The sequence below is a fragment of the Pan paniscus genome, chromosome 8 (genome assembly GCF_029289425.2).
Source record: "Pan paniscus chromosome 8, NHGRI_mPanPan1-v2.0_pri, whole genome shotgun sequence".
NCBI lineage: Eukaryota > Metazoa > Chordata > Mammalia > Primates > Hominidae > Pan > Pan paniscus.
The window spans coordinates 91,714,710-91,739,270 of NC_073257.2; the positions used below are offsets into that span (position 1 = coordinate 91,714,710).

Genomic DNA, 24,561 nt, shown 5'->3' on the forward strand with positions numbered 1-24,561 from the left:
GCAGTTTCCTGGAAAGGGGATGTGTAGTTATAGTACATAACTATATGTAGTAAGCATTTTCTAAACTTTTCGGGCAACTAATCTCTTGCTCTTGTCTGCCTGTCTCGCTCCTTAAACTGCGTGCCTTCTAACTTCACAACTTGCAAGATATGAAGCTGGTGTCAGGGAACACATTCCGGGCAGCACTGAGCTGCCCATCACGCTATCTGCTTCTAAGCGAGGCTGAGCTAGGCCTGGGCATCCTGGTTAGATCTGAGCAAGACTTCTGGGGGCAGTAGGTGGTAGGTGTTCAGAAGCAAACAGACTTATAGTGACAATGAACAAGCTGTCCATCAGTTGACTGTCATGCACCAGGTGGGTTCTGCTCTACAGAAGGCCAAAATGCATATTGTGGGAGTGTGATGTCCTTGCTGAGAGCCTTGGATTTATAAGTGTTTATTATGCTGTTCCTTGCCCTGCAGGCCAAATACATCCTATTTGATACTTAAATAATCTCAGGAGCCAATGAAGGAAGAGGTTATAAAGGAGAAAATTGACTAACTGGCAAAGCAGAGGCCAGTCCCCAGAACTCCATCCATTCTTCCACTCAAACTGCATTTATGAGGTGCACATTCAGCCAGATGCTGGGGTAACAGTGGTGAACAAGGCTGTGGGACTGCATTTTTGACTCTGGAAAACATTTGCAGATGGTTGGCAGCATCACCACTAGGTAGAGCTCAGTGGTCCTGGAAGAGTCCTGGGGAGGTTGGTTTTCTGGCCCTCTTGTATTGACAAGTACCCCCTCAAGCATTCCAAGCTCATACTCTTCCTAAGGTGAATCAGCACCTGAGTCTTTTGCTGATGTAGAAGCCTGATCTCAACTTAGAGTCCCAGCTGTATTATAGTTATATAAACACACTGTCTGTCTGTCTGTCTCTCTCTCTCTCATATTAGTTATATAAACACACTCTCTGTCTCTCTCACACACACACACACGGTCCCTGACTCAAGATGGTTGAACTTACAGTTTTTCAACTTTTGATGGGGTTACATCACTTTCAGAAGGGATGTAACCAGCTCCTCCACTTTTGATGGGGTTACAATGAGGCTACGGTTTTTATTGAGTGCATGTCACTCTTGCACCATCATAAAGTTGAAAAATCGTAAGTCGAACCATCATAAGTTGGGGACTGCTGTGTTGCCAGCATTAAATGCATTTTCAACTCATGATGGGTTTATTTGGATGTAACGCCATCATAAGTCAAGGAGCATCTGTATGTATTTATATTTAAAGTTCCTAACATTTAGAGATATGAACAGTTACAGATGAAATAATATATGATGTCTGGGATTTGCTTCAAAATAATACGGGGGTGTGGGTGGGGTTTGGGATGAATCAAGATGGGCCTTGAGGTGATAATTGTTGAAGCTGAGGGATGATGGTTTATTAAACTGTTCTGTTTTATATATGTGCTCCATAACAAAACTTTGTGAAAAAAGTCGACCACTATTAATCACCGCCTCTGTGATTAATGGATTAATTAGGATTGTGGCTCACTCCATGGAATTCCACAGCCACAGTTAGGTACATGGTCCCCTGGGGCCAGCTCCTGCCACTGAAGGGGTGTGTGGGGAAGAGCTTGGGCTCTATCTGCCTTCCCTCGTCTTCATAGTTATGGGGGAACTGTGAGCTGATGCACTGAGGGTTTCTGGAACCTTCTGGCTGTGAGGAGTGGCCTTGGCAGACCCTTGTTTAAAGCATGCTTATTGCACTGTCTCCTTTTGCCCTTGGAGGAGGGGTCTTCAAGTAGGTTGCCAAGGGCAGGGCCCACTGGGACCACCAGTGAAGCCAGCTCAGCTTGGACAGAAGTGGCACACGTTTTGCAATGCAGCACTGTGAGGGGATGTCAGGTTTTGTCGTCAGCTGCCTGCAGGCCAAGCTCTACCATGGACCCTCTCCGCCACACCCGTGTGATGTGAGCAAGCCATGTCCCTGGTGTATTTTAGCTGCAAAACTGAGGAAGTTAGAACATGATCCCTTCCAATGTGGACATTTTGTGAGTCTGTAAGTCTAGGATTTGGGGTGAAAGCTGAAAGAGGCCCCCTTCAGAAATCCTGAGATCCCAGAGGAAGGAAGGACCTCAAAAAGGGTTGCCCCTGGTTTTGCCCGTGGGTCAAGCGAGGTCTGGGAGAGGAGGCCTGGCCTCAGGTTGCTGGCTGAGATCCTTTTCTGGCTGAGATCCTTGGAACAGGACTACCGTAGTAGACGTTTCTGCCTTGTCTTGGACCTTCCGTCTTGAGTTCTGGGCTCCAGGCCCTTGTCTGCACCTTGCTCTAGCCTGGTGCCTCCCTCTCTCCTGCCCAGTGACCTGGGACGAGTGCCTAGCCACCCACAGGGCACTGTGTGGAGGTCGTGAGCCACTCACATCAGCTCAGGGCTAAGTAAGTCTTCATTTCCCCAGCCCATGCCAGGAGGGGCACCAGGTCGGAATGTGAACTAAGAAGGAAAACTCCAAGCAAAACTCTCAACGCTTCACCCTGCGACCAGATGTGTGTTTTTTTTCCCCACACTGACCAATTCTCTGACTCTAACTGGGTGTCCTATAATGCAGCTCAATTCTGACCCTAACTGGAGTCACTGCAGACCCTATAGGTTAAAGGGCTCAGTCCCACAAGACTGCCAGATATATATTTCTTATATCACATTATCACCTGAGACATTACTTAACCAGAGCCGAGCCTTCTGCCGGAGTGAAGAGAGTTTGCAGATGCGTCAGTTTCTTTCCTCTTTTAAAAAAATTATGTACATATATGGGGAATGGGAGGCCAAGGGAGGGAGAGCATTAGGACAAATACCTAATGCATGCGGGGTTCAAAACCTAGGTAACAGGTTGATAGGTGCAGCAAACCACCATGGCACATGTATAACTATGTAACAAACCTGCATGTTCTGCACATGTATCCCAGAACTTAAAGCCAAAACAAAATGTACATATATCTGAGCATGTATAAACACATATGCATATACATTTATATATTTATGTAAATATATATACATGTATTATACATTTCTGTGTGTTTTAAACTGTACGTTGAAAACTGCTTGGTGGTGACCTTTGTGTGCAAGGATAGAGGGAAGAATGCTTGCTTTTCATTTTGTGTGTTTCTATTCTGTTTGAATTTCCCTACAGTGTGCTTGTATTCCTTTTATTTGTTAAATAAAATTTATTTTTTAGAGTGGTTATAGATTTACAGCAAAATTAAGTGGAAACCACAGAGTTTCCCTGTCCCCCTGTCCCCACACTTGCACCCCCCGCCATTAGCACTCCCACCACAGTGGTATATTGTTACAATCAGGGAAGCAACATCGATCCACCTATTCATTCTTTCCTCCCCTGACCTCTGGCAACTACTCATCTTTTTGCTGTCACCATAGTTGCTTTCTCCAGAATATCGTAGAGTTAGAATTATACAGTGTGTAACCTTGGGTGCTTCCAAATTGTTGGCCATTATGAATAACACTACTGTGAATGTCCATGAGCAGGTTTTGTGTGCGGCAGAAGTTTTCAACTTATTTGGGTAAATACCAAGAGCATGATTGCTGGATCATTGGTAAAACTGTGTTTAGTTTTGTAAGAAACCACCAAACTGTCTTCCAAAGTGGCTATACCGCTTTACATCCCCACCAGCGATGAATGAAAGTTCCCGTTGCTCTGTATCCTCACCAGCATTTGGTGTTATCAGTGTTTTGGATTTTGGCCATTCTAATAGGTGTATAGTAGTATCTTATTGTTTTCATTTACAATTTATTAATGACATGTTGAGCGTCTTTTCATTTGCTTATTTGCCACCTGTATATCCTCTTTGGTGAAGTGTCTGTTCAGGTCTTTTGCCTATTTTTTAAATCGTAAGGTTTTCTTGTTGAGATTTAAGAGTTCTTTGTATGTTTTGGATAATAGTCCCTTTATCAGATATGTCTTTTGCATTTATTTTCTCCCATTCTATGGCTTGTTTTTCCTTCCTTTCATTTTATTTTATTTATTTATTTTTTATTTTTTTGAGACAGGGTTTCACTTCCATCGCCCAGGCTGGAGTGCAATGGCGTGATCTGGGCTCACTGCAACCTCCACCTCCCAGGCTCAAATGATTCTCCTGCCTCAGCCTCCTGAGTAGAGTAGCTGGGACCACAGTCGCATGCCATGGTGCTCGGCTAATTTTTTTGTATTTTATTTTTGTAACGACAGGGTCTCATTATGTTGCCCAGGCTGGTCTCAAACTTCTGAGCTCAAATGATCTGGCTGCGTCAGCCTCCCAAAGTGCTGGGATTATAGGCATGGGCCACTGTGCCTGGCCTCATCTTTTCATTTTAAAGAATATATCAGCAGGGATTATTGGACCTGCCTGGTTTAAACTATTGTCTTAGTTAATTTTGTGCTGCTCTAACAAAATATCACAGACTGAGTAATTTATAAGCAATAGTAGCTTATTTGGCTCACAGTTCTGGAGGCTGAGAAGATCGTGAGGCTGCATCTGGCAAGGGCCTTCTTGCTGCTTCATAACATGGCAGAAGACATCACGTGGGTAAGAGAGAGCATGTTATACTTTTGTAACAAACACACTGGTGGTAAGGAGCCCACTTCCTCCATAACACATTAATCCATTCGTGAGGGTAGAGCCTCTTAAAAGTACCGCCTCTCAGAACTGTTGTATTGACCATTAAGTTTGCAGCACATGAACTTTGGGGGATACATTTAAACAATAGCAATGATATATTTAAATTTTATGGATACAACCTTATGGGGAAAGTATTTTAAAAAATAAATTGTGTGTGTGTGTAAAAACAGGTTAAGGATCTAATGTTAAAAAAAAAAACAAAAAACTAATATACAAATCAATATTCCCGCCACCAGACTGGGGAAGGCCAGTGGAAAATCACTCCATGAAAGCATCCACTGTAGTCCCGGTCTGCTTGGTTTGCTGTTAGGCCCTGAGGGACAGGGGGTGTCACTGCTGTGTGGCTTCTGGCCCGAGATGATGTTTCTAGGCCCTTGCCTCTCAGCATTAGCCTGGTGTAGGCTCTGTTCCCAAATGAGCCCTGTGTTGTCTTTCTGGGGAGGACAGTCCAGAGTCCCAGGCATGGCACTGACACCATCCACCCCTCCTTTCCCTTCTGTATCCCTGAAGTCAGGCAGGACACCAGCAAATGTGCATGGCCTAGCCTTGCTGGTGGCTGGAGCCCATATCTCCACCTCCCATTGTTGGGTAGAGACACAGCAAGGCTTCCCTTTTGGTAGGGGGATGACTGAGTCGGGGCAGTGAGGCTCTTCTTGCTCTGGCAGTTGCCTCCTGTCCCAGTGTAGCATTTCTAGATTCCTGTGTTAGGGGACTCCAGCTAGTACCCTTTTAGAGCCTGTGGAATTGAATGGTGCACTTACATACACGTAACATGGCTTTAGGGAACAGGCCGTTTTGCAGCCACTGAGAAGCACCCCCAGATAGCTGCTCTATGCTTTTGGCATTCACCAGACGCTTTGAGGCTGGCTTCTGATGCAGTGCTGTCATGCCAGACTCCTGTCAACTTTAATAGGGATGGCACCATGTTTGAGAGGCCGAAGAAGAGACCCAGAGCCAACGAACAAGGCATAGGGCTTATTGAGGGGACTTACATAGGGGGCGGTCCAGTGGCAGCAGGCTGGATGGGAGGACCACTACTATTTGTAAAAAGCATGCAGTTTGTATAGCATTTTAATTTAGCATCCTCCTTCCTAACCACCTCCACCTGGCAACCTTCATTTAACGCAGAACAAAGGGCCTTGATCTCCTGTATGGCCATGGAATGGCTTAGGGGTTCTGATGTTCCTTATAGGTAAGGAATGGATCTCCAGGTTGGCCACAGTTCCTCAGCTCAGAACTCTGAACACACATTCTTCTTAGACTATAGGGTCGTTCTGGGTATGCTTAAGTGATTGCTGTCAGGTGCATCTGTCATACAACTGTGGGGGTGCCTAGGTCTAGTCTGTGTCCCTAGAGCTTACTATTGTGAAGAAGAGTATATTCGTCCATTCTCACACAACTATAAAGAAATATCTGAAACTGGGTAATTTATAAAGAAAAGAGGTTTAATTGGCTCACAGTTCTGCAGGCTGGGCCTATGCCAGGTTGAAGGGCCCAGAATATGGGAGCCAAGGTACCAGCATTTTTAGTGAGCTCTCCAAGTGAGGGAAAGCATGATGCTGGCATCTGCTTGGGGAGGCCTCAGGAAACTTACAATCATGTGGCAGGCAGATCTTAACCTGGCTGGAACAGGAGGAAGAGAGGTGTGGGGAGGAGGCGCTACACGCTTTTAAACAACCAGATCTCACCAGAACCCTATCATGAGAACAGCACCAAAGGGGGAAATCTGCCCCCATGATCCAGTCAGCTCCCACCTGGCCCCACCTCCAATGCTGGGAATTACAATTTGATTGTATTGTAATTACAAATTACAATTTGGGCAGGGACACAAATCCAAACCATGTCGAAGAGTGAGATCAGATGAGCTAGAGAGTGTCCAATACCTTAAGGGAAAGAGTGTTTCCTAGAGTGTGGACCACAGAACCAGTTACATCAGAATTACTGGGGACTGGGGGGTATGTATGCTTGTTTACACTTCAGATTCCTGGGCCTATCCCAGGTTAGAAGGCCCAGAATATGGGGGCTAGGGCGCTGGCATGTTTAGTGAGCTCTCCAGGTGATTATCATGCATGATGAAGCAGTGTGGCCTGCAGGCAGGCAGCATCAGCATCACCTGGGAGCCACTGGAAATGCAACTTTTTGGGCCCTGCCCCAGAGACACTGATTCAAAGACTCTGGAGGTGGGGCCCAGCAATCTGTGTTTTAACAAGCCCTATAGGGGACTGTTTTCCAGAAGCACCGATTTAACTGGAGAGGGCCCCAGCTGGATGAAATCAGGTGCACAGCTGCAGGTGGATGGTCGCAGTGAGGAAGGAAGGGCGGTATTTGTGCTGCAGCCTGCCCTGAGAGGCAGGACCAGAGGCCAGAAGGTCCCCAGAGACAGGTTTCTAAGAATTGGACCAATCCCTAAGGAGGCCAGCTGCCTGCTGTGTGCAGGAGGCCCTCTCCAGTGAGTCCCCATGTCAGAGGGCCGTGATTAGAAGCAGGCGTAGAGCGGGGGACATGCCCCGGCCATCAGAATTGCACCAGCAGTGTGAAGCATGTCCCTTGCCCCATGCAAGGAAAGGAGGAGAGAGGCATTGGTCAGGGTGAAAGGTATGATTCTCATGGATGCCAGAGAGAGAGAGAGCAGATCTGCTGGATTATAGCTCACTGTGTTGCCTCTCTCCTGGGGAGTGGGTGCTGGACAGGCTAGGGAGGGGGACCTGAGGGCCTTAGAAGTCTTGCCGAACCCAGATATGGCAGCCCTGGGGTGCCAGGAACGACTTCTCCAAGGACAGCCCCTTGCGGTAGCCTCTTTTGAAAAAATGCAGAGGTCACAGTTACCAGAAGACTGGACCATGAGCAGATTTCTTAATTTTCAAAGAAAAAGAGGAGAAGAATGCTGCTTCTGTGAGTCAGAGAGCAGTGTGCTAATCCTGCAGCCTCTAGCCTCCTAGAACATGGATAGCCTGGGGGGAGATTGGTCAGCGCTGGGAGCCTGTGTCCACCTGAAGGGCACCCCTGGCTATTGGGCTGCGTTTACTTTTCTCCTGGGGGTAATTAGGCAGATAAACAGGCTCTCTTCAGAGTAAATGTGCTAGAACCCTCACTTGGGCATGTGGAGAAATGTGTACTGGGTGGTGGCAGAGTGAGTTGAGGGAGAGCTGGTTAAATGCCTGCACCCACATGATGCCTAGTGTTTGATGTTGAACTGGGGAGTTCTGAGTATGACAGTTCTGTAGTGTCCCTCGTTGGCCCTTTCGTCTTGGTTACTTGGCAGAACACAAATGCCATGCTTATTGCATCCATGGATGTAAAACAAAGCTGAGAGAGAGGGGGAAGATGTTTGATGTTGAGCAGAATCCCAGAAGGTCTCAGGAGACTGGAGCAATGGGCAGAACCCAGGGGAGAAATTTCACAGGAGCCCACATAAGGTCTCCGTGGCCTGAAAACCCACTTGTAGCAGTCCGGGGAGGTAGGGAGTAGCATCCACTGGAGGGAGATGAAGGTCCCGCCCTGCACTCTTCAGACCATACCTGGGGCATTTGGTCCTGAAAAGAACTAAAAGATAAGAGTGGGGTCAGGCCAGGCATGTAATCCCAGAACTTTGGGAGGCTGAGGCGGGCGGATCATCTGAGGTTGGGAGTTCGAGACCAGCCTGGCCAACATAGTGAAACTCTGTCTCTACTAAAAATACAAAAATGAGCCTGGTGTGGTGGCAGGTGCCTCAGGTGCCTGTAGTCCCAGCTACTTGGGAGGCTAGGACAGGAGAATTGCTTGAACCGAGGAGGTGGAGGTTGCAGTGAGCTGAGATTGCGCCACTGCACTGCAGCCTGGGTGACACAGTGAGACTCCGTCTCAAAAAAAAAAAAAAAAGTGGGGAGCAGGCTTGAAACTATTTCAGGCAGAGAATGACAGAGGGAAAAATGAGGCTATTCTTTCTAAGAACGTAGGACTAGAGGTATATCTTGGGGAGAGGGGAAGACCCAGGGTTGCAGGACCACAGCTCACAGTGGGGTCGACCTGCCCTGTGGGGCCATGCAGGGCAGAGCTCCTAGCCAGGAGGCAGATTTTGACTCCTGCTGGGAACTCCCTTAAAAGCCACCCCAAGAATGAGCTCCATGAGCGCCATCAAGGCTGGCCTGCAGGCCCTCCAGGGTTACCAAGGCTGCCTGGAACTGAATGGACCCTGTGTGTGTTCTTTTAGTCTTGGAAGACCAGCCAGGACTTTGGGGGCCAGACGGCTAGCCTCAAGTGAGCTCAGAAATCTGCACCTGAATTGGGCCTTTTTAAAAGTTGTTTAATGGCCAGTACATACATGCAGCAGAAATGCACAGGGAACAGATCTAAACCGGAAGCCTCATTTTCTAGCCCCACCTTTCCTCTCGAGAGGCAGCTAGTGTTAGCTAGTTTCTTGTGTGTCATTCCAAGGATGTCCGTGCATGTATACACACAGGAACCACTTAGTTTGTATGTTTCTGGGTTTTTTATTAGCTTAGTACATACACAGTACTGCACCTTGATTAATAATGGTGGTCATTTCATCTTTCCATATACAGAGCTGGCTAAATCCAGAAATAGCTACAGAGTATCCATTGTTGGATCTGTTGTGGTTTATTTAACCAGCCTCATTGGTGGAGGTTTAGGAGTTGTTGCAGATAAGGCTGTAGTAAAATTCTTGTCTGTAAGACATTTCACACAGGTGTGTGTCTGGGGAAGAGACTTACAGAAGTGGAGTTGCTGAGTCAAAGGTGTGTCATTTTAAGTTTTGATATCTTTGTATTTTATTTATTTATTTATTTTGGAGACGGAGTCTCGCTCTGTCACCCAGGCTGGAGTGCAGTGGCATAATCTTGGCTCACTGCAACTTCCGCCTCCCAGGTTCCAGCCATTCTCCTGCCTCAGCCTCCCGAGTAGCTGGTATTACAGGCACCCACCACCACGCCTGGCTAATTTTTGTATTTTTAGTAGAGACAGCGTTTCACCATGGCCAGGCTGGTCTCGAACTCCTGACCTCAGGTGATCTGCCCACTTCGGCCTCCCAAAGTGCTGGGATTACAGGCATGAGCCACTGCGCCCAGCCGACATCTGTGTATTTTTAATTGGTGATTTCCTCAGCACATTGGTGAAGGTGAGCATCTTCAGCTCCTTTTCTGTAACTGCCAGATCTGTTCACATCATTTGACAGTTTCTCTAGTGGTTATTGATCTTTTTCTTATTATATTAATAAAACTTTTTTCCTAAGTTTTTTTCTCATCTTTATTTTTTTTAATTTGTCTCTTATGCTGAAATTTTATTTACGTCGTTGGTTTTTGGGGCTACTTCTTTCACTGCATTATTTGGCCTGGCTGGAATTTACTTGGTATAAGGAACAGGGTGGTATCCAGCTTCTGCTTCTTGGGTTTTTTCCCTGGCCTGGCTGTGGATGGAGCTTTTGGCTTCATTTCTCTGAGAGGAGGCCAGGAGTGGAGAGTGTCTTTGGTGCTCAAAGGTCCTGCCTAGTGGTGTCTCCAGAGAGGAAGGTGACAGAGACACCATCCCGGCTCTTCCTGCTCACCTGTCGGGCAGTTCCTTCTATTAGAAGGTTCCTGGCCCACTGGTCATTTACATCCCCCAGGTTACCTCCTCACCAGTGAAGTCTGAGGGTTTGGCAGAGTCTGGGCAGAAGGGTCAGGCTGGGGCCGGGACGGGGAGGGCTTTGTACTGACAGCCCACCCAGCCTCAGGGACACCCTCTCTGAAGGTGATGCCACCGGGGACCTCATCCACCACGTGCTTAGGGGCTCAGAGAGACCGAAAACTGCAAGGAGTAGGTCCTTGGTCCACACTACAGGGAGCCAATTCCAGCTTTCTCCAAAGCCATAGGGCTTTGCCTACAGTCACCTCTGGACCCACTGACCCAAACAAATGACTACACCCGTAGGGCTGAAAACCAGGCCCACCCTATGGGGACCGGTGGTACCTTAAGGAAGTTCTTTAGCTTCCTTAAAAACAGCATGTAGGCCGGGCACAGTGGCTCATGCCTGTAATCCCAGCACTGTGGGAGGCCGCAGCGGGCAGATCACTTGAGGCCAGGAGTTCAGACCAGCCTGGCCAACATGGCGAAACTCCATCTCTACTAAAAATACAAAAATTAGCCAGGGATGGTTGCGCCCTCCTGTTGGAGGCTGAGGCACAAGAATCCCTTGATCCCAGGAAGCGGAGGTTACAGTGAGCTGAGCTCGCACCACTGCACTCCAGCCTGGGTGATAGAGTGAGACGCTGTTTAAAAAATAAAAGTAGGCCAGGCGTGGTGGCTCATGCCTGTAATCTTAACACTTTGGGAAGCCGAGGCAGGCAGATCACCTGAGGTCAGGAGTTCGAGACCAGCCTGGCCAACATGGTGAAACCGTCTCTACTAAAAATACAAAAATTAGCCAGGCATGGTGGCGGGCGCCTGTAATCCTAGCTACTTGGGAGGCTGAGGCAGGAGAATCACTTGAACCCAGGAGGCAGAGGTTGCAGTGAGCCGAGATCACACCATTGCACTCCAGCCTGGGTTACAGAGTGAGACCCTGTCTCAAAAAAATAAAAATAAATAATAAAAAAACTTAAAAAGAACAGCATATACCAGCCTCGGCAAAATAGTAAGACTCTCAAAAAAAAAAAAAATTAGCTGGGTGTGGTGGCACATGTCTTTAGGAGGCTGAGGCGGGAGGATTACCTGAGCCCAGGAGGTCCAGGCTGCAGTGAGCCATGATTGTGCCAGTGCACTCCAGTCTGGGTGACAGAGCGAGACCCTGTCTCAAACAAACAAAACCCAATATGCCCAGTTCTTCAAGATAGATATGAAGGGCAGCTAGACTCTTATAGTTGGATAGCGTGGCCAGAACAGTGGTCTTCAAAGTGAGTTCCCTGGACCAGTAACATCATCTGGAAACTTGTTCCAAATGCAAACACTGGTTCCACTGTCTCAGAAACTCTTGGTGGTGGAGCCCAGCAATGTGTTTTAACAATCCCATCAGGTGATTCTGATATGCATTGCAGCGTGAAACCCAGTGTGTAAAAAGAAGCCACATACTGGAGATGAGCAGGTGTGATTGTTGAGGGAGCCTGCAGGTTTCCTCACATGTCCGCCTGCCATTGGGTGTCTCTGCAGACTGCAGCAGCAGCTGCTATTAGCAAGAGCAGGCAGGTTGCACAATGTGGCTGGTGTCACAGCAGATCTGTGTCCCTCCTCACAATTTAACTGGCAGGGGACATTGCCAAGGGATCCGTGTTCAGAGGGACTTCGTGAGAGCAGGTGTCTCACCTGGCACCTGTCCAGGCCGCTCTTCCTCCCTTACTGACAGATCTGCAAATCACTTACTTCTCTTAATCAGCAGCCTCTGCTGCAGAAACAGGGTGATGCTGCCTCATTTGCCCTGGTTCTTCACCCTGCATCAGATGAACCTCCTGAGGGCCCTTTTTGCTTCTAGGAACAATGATTCCATACCTTACCAGGTCCCCTTGCCTGATGAACCAGAGGTTGGAGAATGAAGAGAGACAGGGGCCTCTGACTTCCCCTGTTGCTGGAGGGATGGCAATAAGGACACAGGAAGATAAATAGACAGACCTGGAGTCCTGAGAATGAGGCAGTGCGTCTCTACCTCTGAGGTGGGAGAACAGGCCCAGAGGCACACTGCACCCTTGCCAGCAGAGGCAGGAGCAAAGCTTCAGTGAGAGGGCCTTTCAAGGAAACTGGCTCATGGGGAGTGAATCCTGTCACTGTGGGTGGGGCCGGGGGTGTGGCCCTGGCCCAGAAGTCAGGCAGCATGCTAGTGGGTACTGTTTCTAGCTGGAGGCGCCAGCAGGAGACAGTGAACTGGTCTGCGACAAGCAGGGCAGATGCAGCAGTTTCTCCTGCAGGGTCCCAGTTGTGGTGGTGGCTGCCCTTTCAAGAAGCTGGGTCCCACAGGCCAGCAGGGGCTCTCAGGCAGAGCCTGAATGTGCTTTCGTCTTCTCTTCCAGATCTAACCATGAGCTACCCTGGCTATCCCCCGCCCCCAGGTGGCTACCCACCAGCTGCACCAGGTAAGAGGGTCTGGGGTGGGGAGGAGAGTGAATGCTGCCTCTGTACAGTGGCTGGGAGTGGAGAGGGGAGAACAGTAGTTTCCTCACTCCCCTCCTCCCCTCACAGCACGGCCCAGCAGGGGAGGAGAGGACAACAGGAGTAGAGGGACAGCCAGCCGAGGCAGGGGCTGGAGAAGAGCATGACACTAAGGCCATCGGAGGCCTAGGTTTGAAACTGCCTCCAGAAAGCCCTGGACCAGGCCCAGGGCTGGGTCTCTTGCCTTACTGTCTAGTAACAGTGGGCAAATGCTGTCACTTTGAGACTCAGTTTTCTTCTCTGCAAAATTGCTTCAAGGATTTCTCCCTCATTAGGTGGTCCTGGATACTGATGAGATAGGCAGGCAGAGTGACATGGTGTCCTCCAAAGCATTGCTAGGTGATGGTTGCCCCTTACCACCTCTCCTACCCTCTGCTCAAGGTGTGTGGGTTTGCAGCAACAAGATCCCCCTTGCCAAGAGAGGAAGTGGAGGCAGATGCTAAGGGTCAAAGGTCACTCCCTGTTTTCTGCAGGAGCTGTGGGTAGTCACATGGAGAAGTCGTCTTCTCTGGCCCTGGCCCCTTTTGGTCCTCAAATGAGATTTGGTCCCCACTGTGGGAAAGGAAATATGAGGGCTCATGAGACCAAGGGGAAAAAGGGTCATTCCAAGGCTGGTCATCCTGAGGGTGCCTGAGCCGCTGCCCCTCTCCCCAGGGGACTCCTAGGCATCATTGATTTCTTTGGAGCTGAGGTCCTGTGGCTTGAGCACCCCAGACCTGCAGGCCATTTACCTTCCCTCCCATTCAGCAGGTGAAGAACAGACTCAGACCTAGAGGTGGCTCAGCTGCTGTCCCAGGGCATGTTAGGGGCTGAGCTGGGCCACTGCCCTCTGAATGAGCCCACCCCAGGTTGGCTGGCACTGGCCTGGGTTCTCTCTCTATAGTAGAAATCCTGCCATCCAGATCCTGCCACTGCCACCTTTGCTAGCACAGCTGAGCAGCCTCTGAGCAGCAAGAGAGGAGGAGGCAGGAAATTTAGGGAAGGTTCTTCCTGGAGGGTCTGGAGCCCTGGAGATGAAGAGCCGATCCGAAGCTGCCATGTAGAGGAAAGCATCTAACAGGCCAGAGGCCCCATGATGATGTTGAATGCCCATCGGGCACCCAGCTGAGCCCTGCAGGCGTTAACTCAGTCTTCGTCACAGCAGTCTAGGCATACACTCACCATTAGCCCATTTGTAAGCTGAGGAAACAAGCCTAAGGAGGGTGAAAGCCTTGCCCCAGGGCACATACCGGTCCTGCTGGTTTCAGAGCGGGCTTTTCACCTCTGTTTCTTCCTGTCCTCTTGTGGACTGGTATCTGTGTTTACCATGACCCAGCCCCATGTCCCTCCAGCCTCTTATCCTGCTTCTCCCTGCCTTTTACAGACTTGTAATAGCAAACAGCCAAACCCCCTCCCGCCAGTGCCTTCGCATTACTGAAATCTCAGAGCTCCCTATGGTCACCTCTGTCATGGGCTCAGCATGGTGTCCCACAACAGTCTGTCCTCCTGCTCCATGATGGTGAACTTGGGAGGGCAGAGCCTGCCTGGGCTCTCCCAGCCTCCTTAATACCCCACAGAGGGTCTTGGGAGTGTTTGGGGAACTCCACCTTCCTCCCTGGGAAGAGGGGAAGGTTTCCCCTCCTCTGCCAGTGGGATAGGGGGAGACTTTCCTCCTGGTGTTTTCATGTGGTCTATGGTGTCCCGAGGCTCGAGGCTCGAGGCTTTACTGGGCCTCCCTTTCTGACCACCTGGGAGCTCTCATCTCTGCCTTTCCCCGTGTGGTGGGGGACTGGCAGGGGGCTAAAGGGCTTGGTGTTGCTTTCAGGTGGTGGTCCCTGGGGAGGTGCTGCCTACCCTCCTCCGCCCAGCATGCCCCCCATCGGGCTGGATAACGTGGCCACCTATGCGGGGCAGTTCAACCAGGACTACCTCTCGGGAATGGTGAGTCCAGCTCTCCTGCTGAGGCAGCCCTGGGGCCACACCTGCGTAGCCAGAGGAATCAAAGCTGCTGGCCTCTGGGGCTCCAGAGTTGTCTATGTGTGTGTTGCTGTGGTGTGTAGTGTGTTGAGCTGTACCTTAGAACAGGGTTTTCATCAGGCTTCTGCCACCTGCTCTCTGCCCCTCTCTGGGTCTCACTTTTCCCATCTGTAAAATGAGGGGAAGGGGACCAGATGATCTCACAGGTCCCTTTCAGCCCTGAGGGGTTAGGGTTGGGAAGGTGGCGAGGGTATCTGCATGAGTGTGCATGCACGTGCTATGTATGAGTATCCACATTCATATACGTGCATGTGCATGTGTGTACATATGGAGGGCTCTTCTGGTTAGGCCTTGGTGGGTGTGTGGCAGGTATCTTGGGCAGACATGCTACTTTTTAAATTTGTTGTTTCACTTTTAAAATAATACATTTTATGATTTGAAAACAAACGTATGCTTAGTTTATGATTTGAAAACAAACGTATGCTTAGAGGAAATTATGCAACCAATACACACCCTAATTTGTGCCAGGCCCAGTTCTAGGCACTGGGGATATGTGAATAAAACAAACAAAAATCTCAGCCGTGCTGCACTTATCATCTATGGGGAAAAGACAGGCAGTACCTTAAGTCAACGATGTGATGTTATTGAAAGTGTAGGTGCCATAGGAACAAGTTGACCAGGGTAAAGGGGTCAGGAGTAGGGGTGGGGTGATGTAAGGATAATGATTTTAAGTAAGCAGTAAGGTGGGTCTGGCTGAAAAGAGGATGTGTGAGCAAAGACCTGCATCAGGGGAAGGAAGTGCTGTATGGATGTCTAGGGAATGCCAGTGCCCTGAGGTGCCAAGGGGTGTGAGGTGCTCAGGGACAGGGAGGAGAGGCCAGTGTGGCTAAAGTGGAAAGGCGAGGGGGTGAGATGGGAAATGAAGTCTGGGGGTCCAGCTCTTGCAGGGTGTAGGAGGCTATCCATCCTAAGGATTTAGGTTTTTATTCCTGGTGAGTGCAGATTCACCTGAACATGCCTGCCAGAGGTGTCTGTGGGTAGCAGGCTGATGTGATGGGGGCGCCCCCAACCCTGCATATGGGACCCACGCGCCTTCTTGGGCAGTGAGCTCTTAACCTTCACCCAGGTGGTCTGGGATGGGAGGGAGCAACCATGTGGAGAGGGAAGGCATCTCCCCTGCAGAAGGGGATGAGGATCTCTGGTTTGGATCGAGTCGCACTGTTCACTGGCTGTGTAACTTTGAGCAAGTAAACTCATTCTGTGGTCTGTGAAGTGGGTATAACGGTACTTCATATTCCACAAGCGGAGATGCTGTGAGGACTGACTTGGCTTAGGTATGAAAAAGGGTGGAGGGACGGAGTGCAGCAGGGCCCATTGGCCTCAGGCTCTGCTTTGTGTCCTTGCAGGCGGCCAACATGTCTGGGACATTTGGAGGAGCCAACATGCCCAACCTGTACCCTGGGGCCCCTGGGGCTGGCTACCCACCAGTGCCCCCTGGCGGCTTTGGGCAGCCCCCCTCTGCCCAGCAGCCTGTTCCTCCCTATGGGATGTATCCACCCCCAGGAGGAAACCCACCCTCCAGGATGCCCTCATATCCGCCATACCCAGGGGCCCCTGTGCCGGGCCAGCCCATGCCACCCCCCGGACAGCAGCCCCCAGGGGCCTACCCTGGGCAGCCACCAGTGACCTACCCTGGTCAGCCTCCAGTGCCACTCCCTGGGCAGCAGCAGCCAGTGCCGAGCTACCCAGGATACCCGGGGTCTGGGACTGTCACCCCCGCTGTGCCCCCAACCCAGGTGAGTGTCAGCCCACTGCCTCCCTTGGTCCAGGCCTGGGCCCCAAAGGCTGGAGACACATGGCCCAGTAGATGGGGAGACAGGGAAAGGCGCAGGCCTCCAGCTGCACTTCTTGTTTTAACAAATAGTGTCGGCCGGGTGCAGTGGCTCATGCCTGTAATCCCAGCACTTTGGGAAGCTGAGGTGGGCAGATCGCTTGAGCCCAGGAGTTCAAGACCAACCTGGGCGAAATGGTGAAACCCTGTCTCTACTAAAAATAGAAAAAAAATTAGCTGGGCATGGTGGTGCATACCTGTAGGCCCAGCTACTCGGGAGGCTGAGGTGGGAGGATCAGCCCAGGAGACAGAGGTTGCAGTGAGCCGGGATCATGCCGCTGCACTCACTCCAGCCTAGGTGACAGAGTAAGACCCAGTTTTTTAAAAAAAAACAAAAACAAAAAAAGACAAACAAAGAGCGTCACCTTCTTGCAGACTCCCCACCTCTGGGTTGTGTTGCTTAAGGCCCAAGGGAGCTGTCCTGTTTCTCCTGGTGTGATGAGACGCTCCACATCCGAGTTGGGTCAGAACACCCCTGGCGAGTACTCCTTATTCCTCTGTGTCATTTACTGCCTGGGCTGTGTGTTTTGTAAGAACTGCTCAGGCCACCTGTCTCAAGGCTTTGTGCTCAACAGCTGTCTTCAGTCCCCTTGATATGCACCCCCCCCCTGCACAGACAGGTTTTGGAGGATTATTAAAATTCCCTTTGGGTAGGGAGAATGTTGGCAGTTCCTCCAGCGTTGATCTTGGCTCATTTTGGAGAACAGTTCGTGTTTGCAGAGCCTAGAATTCGTTGTCATGGTTCTCTGGCCCAACCAGCCAGCACAGGGGTAGTGGTATGTGCTCAATGACTATTTTTAGACAGAGGGTCTCCTTTCCTCCTTCCCTTCCATACCCACACGTTCCCCCACCCTGTGCCATCCTCCAGCCTCCCTCCCTTATCTTTTCCCTGAGCTGCCCTCTTAATTGTGTTATAACCAGTTTGTACCAGCCCCTAGGAAGACAATCCACTGGGAGACAGTTTAGCCTGGAAAGTTCCAGTTTGCGGGTTTGTACAGCTGTCAGGGTCTGGAGGAAGTCCGGCAGATGCTAGTCTAGAGAACAGTGCGAGGGAACCAGTGCTAGATCAAGAGGTCATCAGGCTGCCATGCACAGTTGTGGAGGCTCAATACCTGCATCCACTGGAGGGGACACATGGGCTAGCCAGCCCTGTTAGGAGTACCCATGTGTGCTCACATGTGCTGTGGAGGCCAGGCATCGATGAGAGAGGCCACAGCCCCTGCTCCCGAGACCTGCCCTTCATCAGGAGCCTGAGCCCCAGCCCTGGAGGACCTGGGCACTGGGCAGATTTTCAGCATCAGGACTTAGCTATAGGTGAGCTCCCAGCCACTGGAGCCAGGAAAAAGCTTCAGTACTAGAACACAAGGCCAGATAACAGTCAAGTTAGGTAGACGCGGCGTAAAGTCCTCTGCATTGTTGACTATGGACTCCTTTAGATACTCCAACTCTTAGAGAAAGGGCTGTTCCCAGAGTCTAGGGGTGGAGCAGCCTCGAATGCGGGGAAGGCGGCATGCACGACATCTTACCTGAGACTGTTTGTCCGAGTAGTTTGGAAGCCGAGGCACCATCACTGATGCTCCCGGCTTTGACCCTCTGCGAGATGCCGAGGTCCTGCGGAAGGCCATGAAAGGCTTCGGTAAGAGACCCTGGGTGGCTCAAATCCTACTCCCTGCCCCCTATTTCCCAGGCAGTTTCACTGTGGCTCTATGGGCTGGGGTAGCTGGGGGACACAGACCTGGCCCCAGTAGTGATAGAAGGTGGATGTGGGGGTATGGCTAGCATGCCCAGAATAGTTGAGGGGCCCAGGCCAGGGAAGTCTCAGCTGCAGAGCATCTCATGACCCCTACCCGACCCACCCCTGCTGCCTCTTCCTCCAGGGACGGATGAGCAGGCCATCATCGACTGCCTGGGGAGTCGCTCCAACAAGCAGCGGCAGCAGATCCTACTTTCCTTCAAGACGGCTTACGGCAAGGTGAGCTGCGGGGTGGGGGCGCGGGACAGTGAGGCGTGTCCTGGGCTCAGCACAGCCCTGCTCTCCCCTGCTTTTCCTTGGGTGGGCCCGGATCTCCCGGATGGACAGTAAGGAGCAGGAGGGCATTTCCTTCTGCCCATCCAGCTGGTGGCATCGTTGGGAGGTGAAGGATGCCACCGGGTGCTGAGGTTTGCTGAGAGGCTCCAGACATCTATCCCTGGGTTCTAGCCCTTGCTCTGCCACATCTCACTGAGGTTGTGGCCACATCATTTTCCTTCCCCTGCCCTCTTCATGACCACCCTGGGGAGTTTAGCTGATGTAAGAGCTTTGCAGGGAAAGGCTGTGAGTGCTGCCCAAGTACGAGGGGCGTGTATGAGCATATTTTGAACTTCTGGGGTTTTGAATCTTAGAAAGATAAAAATTCGGTAAATATTGATTAGATTCGTGTTCTAGCCCTGTGCTTCTCAAACTTCATTGTGTCACCAGTCCCCTGGGCATCTTGGTAAAATATGGTCTCTGATTTGGGAGGTTTGGGGCAGGGCTGAGAGCAGGCTTTTCTCTCAGGCCCCTGGGGGATGTCCATGCTGCTGTTCCTCAAATCTGGGATATGGCTCTTATTAGCCACCTCCTGTGGATTTTTAAAATAGACTTGTTTTTTTTTGTTGGTTGTTTGTTTGAATATCCAATCAGGATTTGATCAAAGATCTGAAATCTGAACTGTCAGGAAACTTTGAGAAGACAATCTTGGCTCTGATGAAGACCCCAGTCCTCTTTGACATTTATGAGATAAAGGAAGCCATCAAGGTGTGTACGTGTGTGTGTGTGTGTGTGTGTGTGTGTGCGCGCGCGTGCGCACGCGCGCATGCGTGTGGACACACAGCCCAGAAGGAGGCCTGGATGGCGTGCTGTGTTCTAGCCCACTCATTAGCTGCTGTTGTCAGTATGGCTCCCAGGCCTTCCTGGGTTGGAGTCCACATGCTATAGAAAAGGGAACTCCCTGTGATTTCCCCAAGAGGCAAATGACGCACCAGTCATCATCAGGGAGGCTTAAGTCTCTCTCCATCTTAAAGAAAAGGGGGAGCTAGGGTTTGAAGGTTGCGATTCTGTGGTAAGAAGAGGGGTAGGAGGCCATGGTTGGTATCGTTCTCATTCTTTAGGACTCTGTTACTAGCAAATGACAGAAACACACTTCGGTTTAAGAACAACAAAAGTGGAGAATCAGTCATGTGGGTAAAGAGGGCCCAGGCCAGACGTCTCTCTGGTCTCTGTCTCTCCTGAGCGCCCGCTTTTCTGTCAGTTTCTGTGCTTCTCCTACCATGGCTGCTTCATGTGGGGTGGGAGAGGGGGCCTGTCGACCACTCTCCGCATACCTATGAGACCCAGCTCCAGAAGAGACCAGCAGTGTCTCCAAACGGGCAGGTTCTGATGGGCCCGGCTTGGGCTCACTGTTCCCTCCAGTCCTGCGGGTTTTGACTGAGGGGTGGGTCCTGTCCATTCTGTGCAGTCCCACAGCTCTGTGTGTACCCTGCAGGCAGGGGCAGGCAGCTCCCTTGGAAAGGGAATCCCATGAGTCAGGCTGGAGCCCAGAAGGAGCCTGTCACTCAGAGGCCTGATAAGCACAGTGAATGTTCCCTCCTTCAGGAGAAGCAGAGACTTCAGTGTGGTGGCCTGGAAAGGAGAGGGGTCTCTGCTGAAACACATCTACATGTGTTATTCTAGGGAGGGGGTCAGGAGGCCATCAGGCAGGGCGATGGCCCGGGGCCCCAGGGAGTGGACCCAGACATCTCCCTGGCCCCCGTCTTCAGCTGGAGTCATGAGCTGGTGGTTGTGGAGTGTTAGAAACCACACAGGTTTGGGGCAGCTGTCACTCACCAGCTGTGTGTCCTTGAGCACCTGTGAAATGGGGACAGTGGATGCTGTCTCAGGACATGCTGGGAATACTGGATGAGGGGCTAACGTGTAGTAACCCAATAGTAGCTGTAGCAGGAAACAGCTGACACAATGTCGCACGTCCTGCCTGACAGGCCCTAAGTGCTCTACATACATTAACTCACTTAATCCTCATGACTTTCCTGTGAGGTAGGTCCTAGTATCACTCCCATCTTACAGACAAGGAACTGGAAGCACAGAGAGGTTAAGTAATGTGCCCGAGGTCACACAGCTGGTAAGCTGCAGAGCCAGGATTCAAACCAACCTACAAGCCAGGCTGCCCAGCCTGTCCTCTATGGTCTTACTGTCCCTGGCGTGGTTGTCCCATTCATCCTCGTTGTTCCTACCTTTTCCTAGTTGTTTTCAGACATTCCACCATCCCCTCTAGGACCAGGGTTTCGTATGTCCACTTGGATTTCTCTTGCTTTTTACCCATTTTTTCAGTTGTTGTCATCTCGCATCCGGCTGAACTCTGAATAAAGCAGGCCTCGGTCCACATTTTAACCCAACCATTTACTGTGTGGCCTCGGACCAGCCAGTACCCCTCTCTGATGCTCAGTTTTCTGATCCATGGGGATGCCCCTTTGTGTGAGCCCTACTCATCACCACTGCCACTGTCATTGTGCTTGCCCGGGCTGTGGAGAAGAGCTGACGCCCTCGAGCCTGGGAGTGGCTAGAGGGTGTGTCTCTGTGTCAGGGGCCTCTGTTGCTGGGATTAAGGCAGCAGCATGGCCCCCACCCTTCTTCCCGAGTGCTGGTGAGGCTGCTGGAACAAGCACATGGTTGGTTGTATTCTCTGCCCCTGCAGGGGGTTGGCACTGATGAAGCCTGCCTGATTGAGATCCTCGCTTCCCGCAGCAATGAGCACATCCGAGAATTAAACAGAGCCTACAAAGCAGGTGAGGCCGCTCCCTCTGCCCTCTGCCCTCTGCAGATCCCTGTGCTCTTGGGGCTGTGGCCTCATTCTCTCCTAGGGCCTTTTACTCCTTCCTGGCCTTCTTATCAACCCATCTTCTGCCACCCCCAATACTTTGGGCTTTGACCCAAGACCCAGCCCTTCCTTCTGTTTATACATGGTGCAAATGACTAATGTAAGGGAGAGCCAGGGAAAACCTGGATGTGGTTTGGGCCAAGGCTGACTAGAGGCCAGGTCAGCCTGGAGGTCACAGGCTTGTATATCCCTGGAGGGCCATATGGGCTATTTGTTCTCTTGAGCCCGAGCCAAGACCTCCAGCCTTTTTCTCCCCAGTACCCACTTTTGATAGTGTTTTGCAATGGGCAGCTCCATAAAGAGAGCTACAGGATGGACCTTCCTTGCTTCTCCCTTTCAGAATTCAAAAAGACCCTGGAAGAGGCCATTCGAAGCGACACATCAGGGCACTTCCAGCGGCTCCTCATCTCTCTCTCTCAGGTACTTTTCCCACGACAGGGCTCGGGACCCCAAGCCATGGAAGTCAAAGAGATGGGATCCCCGCAATGAGGAAAGGGAAAATAAATGGGGAAGGAGTGGGCTTGACCATACACCTGCTTCCTTTCAGGGAAACCGTGATGAAAGCACAAACGTGGACATGTCCCTCGCCCAGAGAGATGCCCAGGTGAGTGTGATGGCCAAGCCCCTGGACTTCCTAAAGCAGGGATGCACCCCGCTTTCTTGCTTCCTGAGAGAGGTACCCTAGGGTGGAAAGAACAATAGATAAGCAGTGGGTTGCAGGTGCTGTGAGTTTCAGACGTGCTGAACTGTTCAGCTGTATGACCTAGAACAGGTCATCTGACCTCCAGGGCTTCAGCTTCCCCACCTATAGGAGGGAACATGTGAGATAATTAGTATTTCGATAGTTGATAGATCATGGTTTTGGACGTGGGATTTTGTGTGACAGCGTACTTTCCCCATGTTTAGTTGCACATAGCGTTATGTTTGCAAAGGGGCAAAATTTGCACTTGCTTATTAAGTTTTTGAGGATTTGAGCCTAGAAACCAGCTGCCACATTAGTTGAGCACCCTTAGAATTCTGTCGTTGTCCCTCTTGTGAGTTGCAGACAAAAGGGGAAAAGTCCAAGCAAAGTCCAGGCATCTGAGCTACTCTCTCGAAAAGTTTGGGTTTCCCACTAATGAATTTCAACTGTACTATTATGGCAGGGCAGAGCCATTACTTCCTGGTGGGGTGGAGTTGGTCATACCTCTCTGTCTCCCTTCACTGCTCTTGTCATCCACGGCAGGGCATTCACCAGGAGCTGCCAGTGGTCTAAATTATCTCTACCATCTGCGGGATTGGAATGAGACCTCAAGGAATGCTCCCTTGTTAGGGCTGGAGGAGAGCTACTCCTCTGGTCTGGTCCTTTTGCTGGTCCTCCTTTTCCGGAGGAGGAAACTGAGGCTCAAAAAGGTTGAGCACTGTTCCCAACTGAAAGCTAGAAGCAGAGCCCGGACAAGGGCCTATACTTCTGGCTCGGTCTTCTGTGCCCAGTCAGCACCTGCCTCTGCCCTGGTCTCAGACCTGCTGCTCCTGCAGGGTCTGCCTTATTCAGTGTCTCTCTGGCTGGTAACATCCATTCCCATTCTGGGAGTCAGGGCTGGACACCCCTGGGGCTCAGGGCTCTGGCTTTTGCTCCAGCGAGAGTTCTGCATGCCACTTTTAGCGGGGCAAAAATTGTCTCATGCTCTGCCTTCTCAGTCCAGAGCTGCTTTGGCCTCATCTTGACCTGTGGGATCTCAGCCCCTGATTGCTGCTTTCTGCTCTTTTTCAGGGCTGCTACCTGAGGCCTAGCAGGCACTTTAGAGGCCATCTAGTTCAGAGGTTGCAAATTGGCAAATACTTTAGGCTCAAACCTTCAGAAGTTTACCAGGCTCTCCTGGGTGACCTGGGCCTGGGGTCTGGGTGTGGCCTGTGCCGCATGTGCGTCTTCCTCTCTCTCCAGGAGCTGTATGCGGCCGGGGAGAACCGCCTGGGAACAGACGAGTCCAAGTTCAATGCGGTTCTGTGCTCCCGGAGCCGGGCCCACCTGGTAGCAGGTAAGGCTGGCCGGGGTCCCTCAGAGGCCAGTTAGATGAGGGCAGTCAGGGGATTGTGGGGAAACAAAGCTATGGGAACACTTGGTGGTTCCTCCCTGCATGGGGCTTTCGCCTCCTCAAAAGAGCCCCCTGGTGGGGATTTAAAAGACACTGTCAGAGGGTTTCCTGAGTTCTGGCAAACATCCAGTTCTGGAGGTTCTACCGGTGTAGAAACCTGGTGTCTTCGTACGTGGGAATGTGGAACGTCAGAGTTGGGAGGGTCCTTCGGGAGCACCCAATCCAGTGTTTTCCAAAGCCTGGCATAAGAAACAGTCATAACAATAATACTGGGTGCCATTCATTTACTCATTCATTCAACAGATGTAAATCGCGCTCCCGCATGGGTCAGTCTGTCAGGTGGTGGAGCAGGTGTGGGGCCATGGTGGGGGGCAGGGCACAGCAGAGTGTGTTCCATGGGCTGCACTTTCTCATTTGGGGAGACAGACAGTAAACAACAATGAAATAAAATCTGTATCAGATGGGAAATCCTGTAGAGGAAAATCAAGCTGGAAACAGGTAGGGAGTGATGGTAGGGTCCACCGGGAGGTTCTTGGGCCAGTCCCCACTGAGGTCATGACATTTGATTTAAAAACCTAAAGGAGATGCAGGGGCAGAGGCCTGCCTGGGGCTCCCAGCACGACTGAGAACAGTGAAGGGGGACCATGTGGAGCAGGTGGAGTGAGCAAGAGGAGTGGGTGGTGTGGGCAGAGAGGAGAGAGGGCCCTGCTGATGACTTCCCGGAGTTGGGTATTTATCCTGAGCAAAAGAGGAAGCCAGTGGAGGGCCCTGAGCAGAGGAGGCTGTGCAGAATCCCTGGCTGTGGTGCCAAGAATGGAGTGAAGGGTGCAAGGCCAAGCAGCGAAGCCTGTCGGGAGGTTGCGGCAGGGACCCGGGGAGGAATGGTGGTAATAGGGGCTTGTGGTGAGGAGGTGTCAGGTTCCGGCCATGTTTGCTGATGAATTGGACACATGACGTGTGGGAGAGAGAGGGGTCGAGGATTATA

General features: G+C 51.1%; 1 protein-coding gene across 3 annotated transcripts in view; it reads left to right on the forward strand.

Annotated features, from left to right (window-relative positions):
• Positions 1-24,561, forward strand: part of ANXA11 (annexin A11) — a 50,257-nt gene that overhangs the window by 20,400 nt on the left and 5,296 nt on the right. For all 3 annotated transcript variants that reach the window (XM_063607452.1, XM_003813025.6, XM_063607453.1), the window contains exons 2-11: positions 12,624-12,686; positions 14,567-14,682; positions 16,125-16,514; positions 18,158-18,245; positions 18,487-18,581; positions 19,272-19,385; positions 21,319-21,409; positions 21,842-21,921; positions 22,049-22,105; positions 23,426-23,519. In XM_063607452.1, the coding sequence (XP_063463522.1) occupies positions 12,632-12,686; positions 14,567-14,682; positions 16,125-16,514; positions 18,158-18,245; positions 18,487-18,581; positions 19,272-19,385; positions 21,319-21,409; positions 21,842-21,921; positions 22,049-22,105; positions 23,426-23,519 (1,180 nt within the window). In that variant the 5' untranslated portion in view covers positions 12,624-12,631. The remainder of the gene's footprint in view (positions 1-12,623; positions 12,687-14,566; positions 14,683-16,124; positions 16,515-18,157; positions 18,246-18,486; positions 18,582-19,271; positions 19,386-21,318; positions 21,410-21,841; positions 21,922-22,048; positions 22,106-23,425; positions 23,520-24,561) is intronic.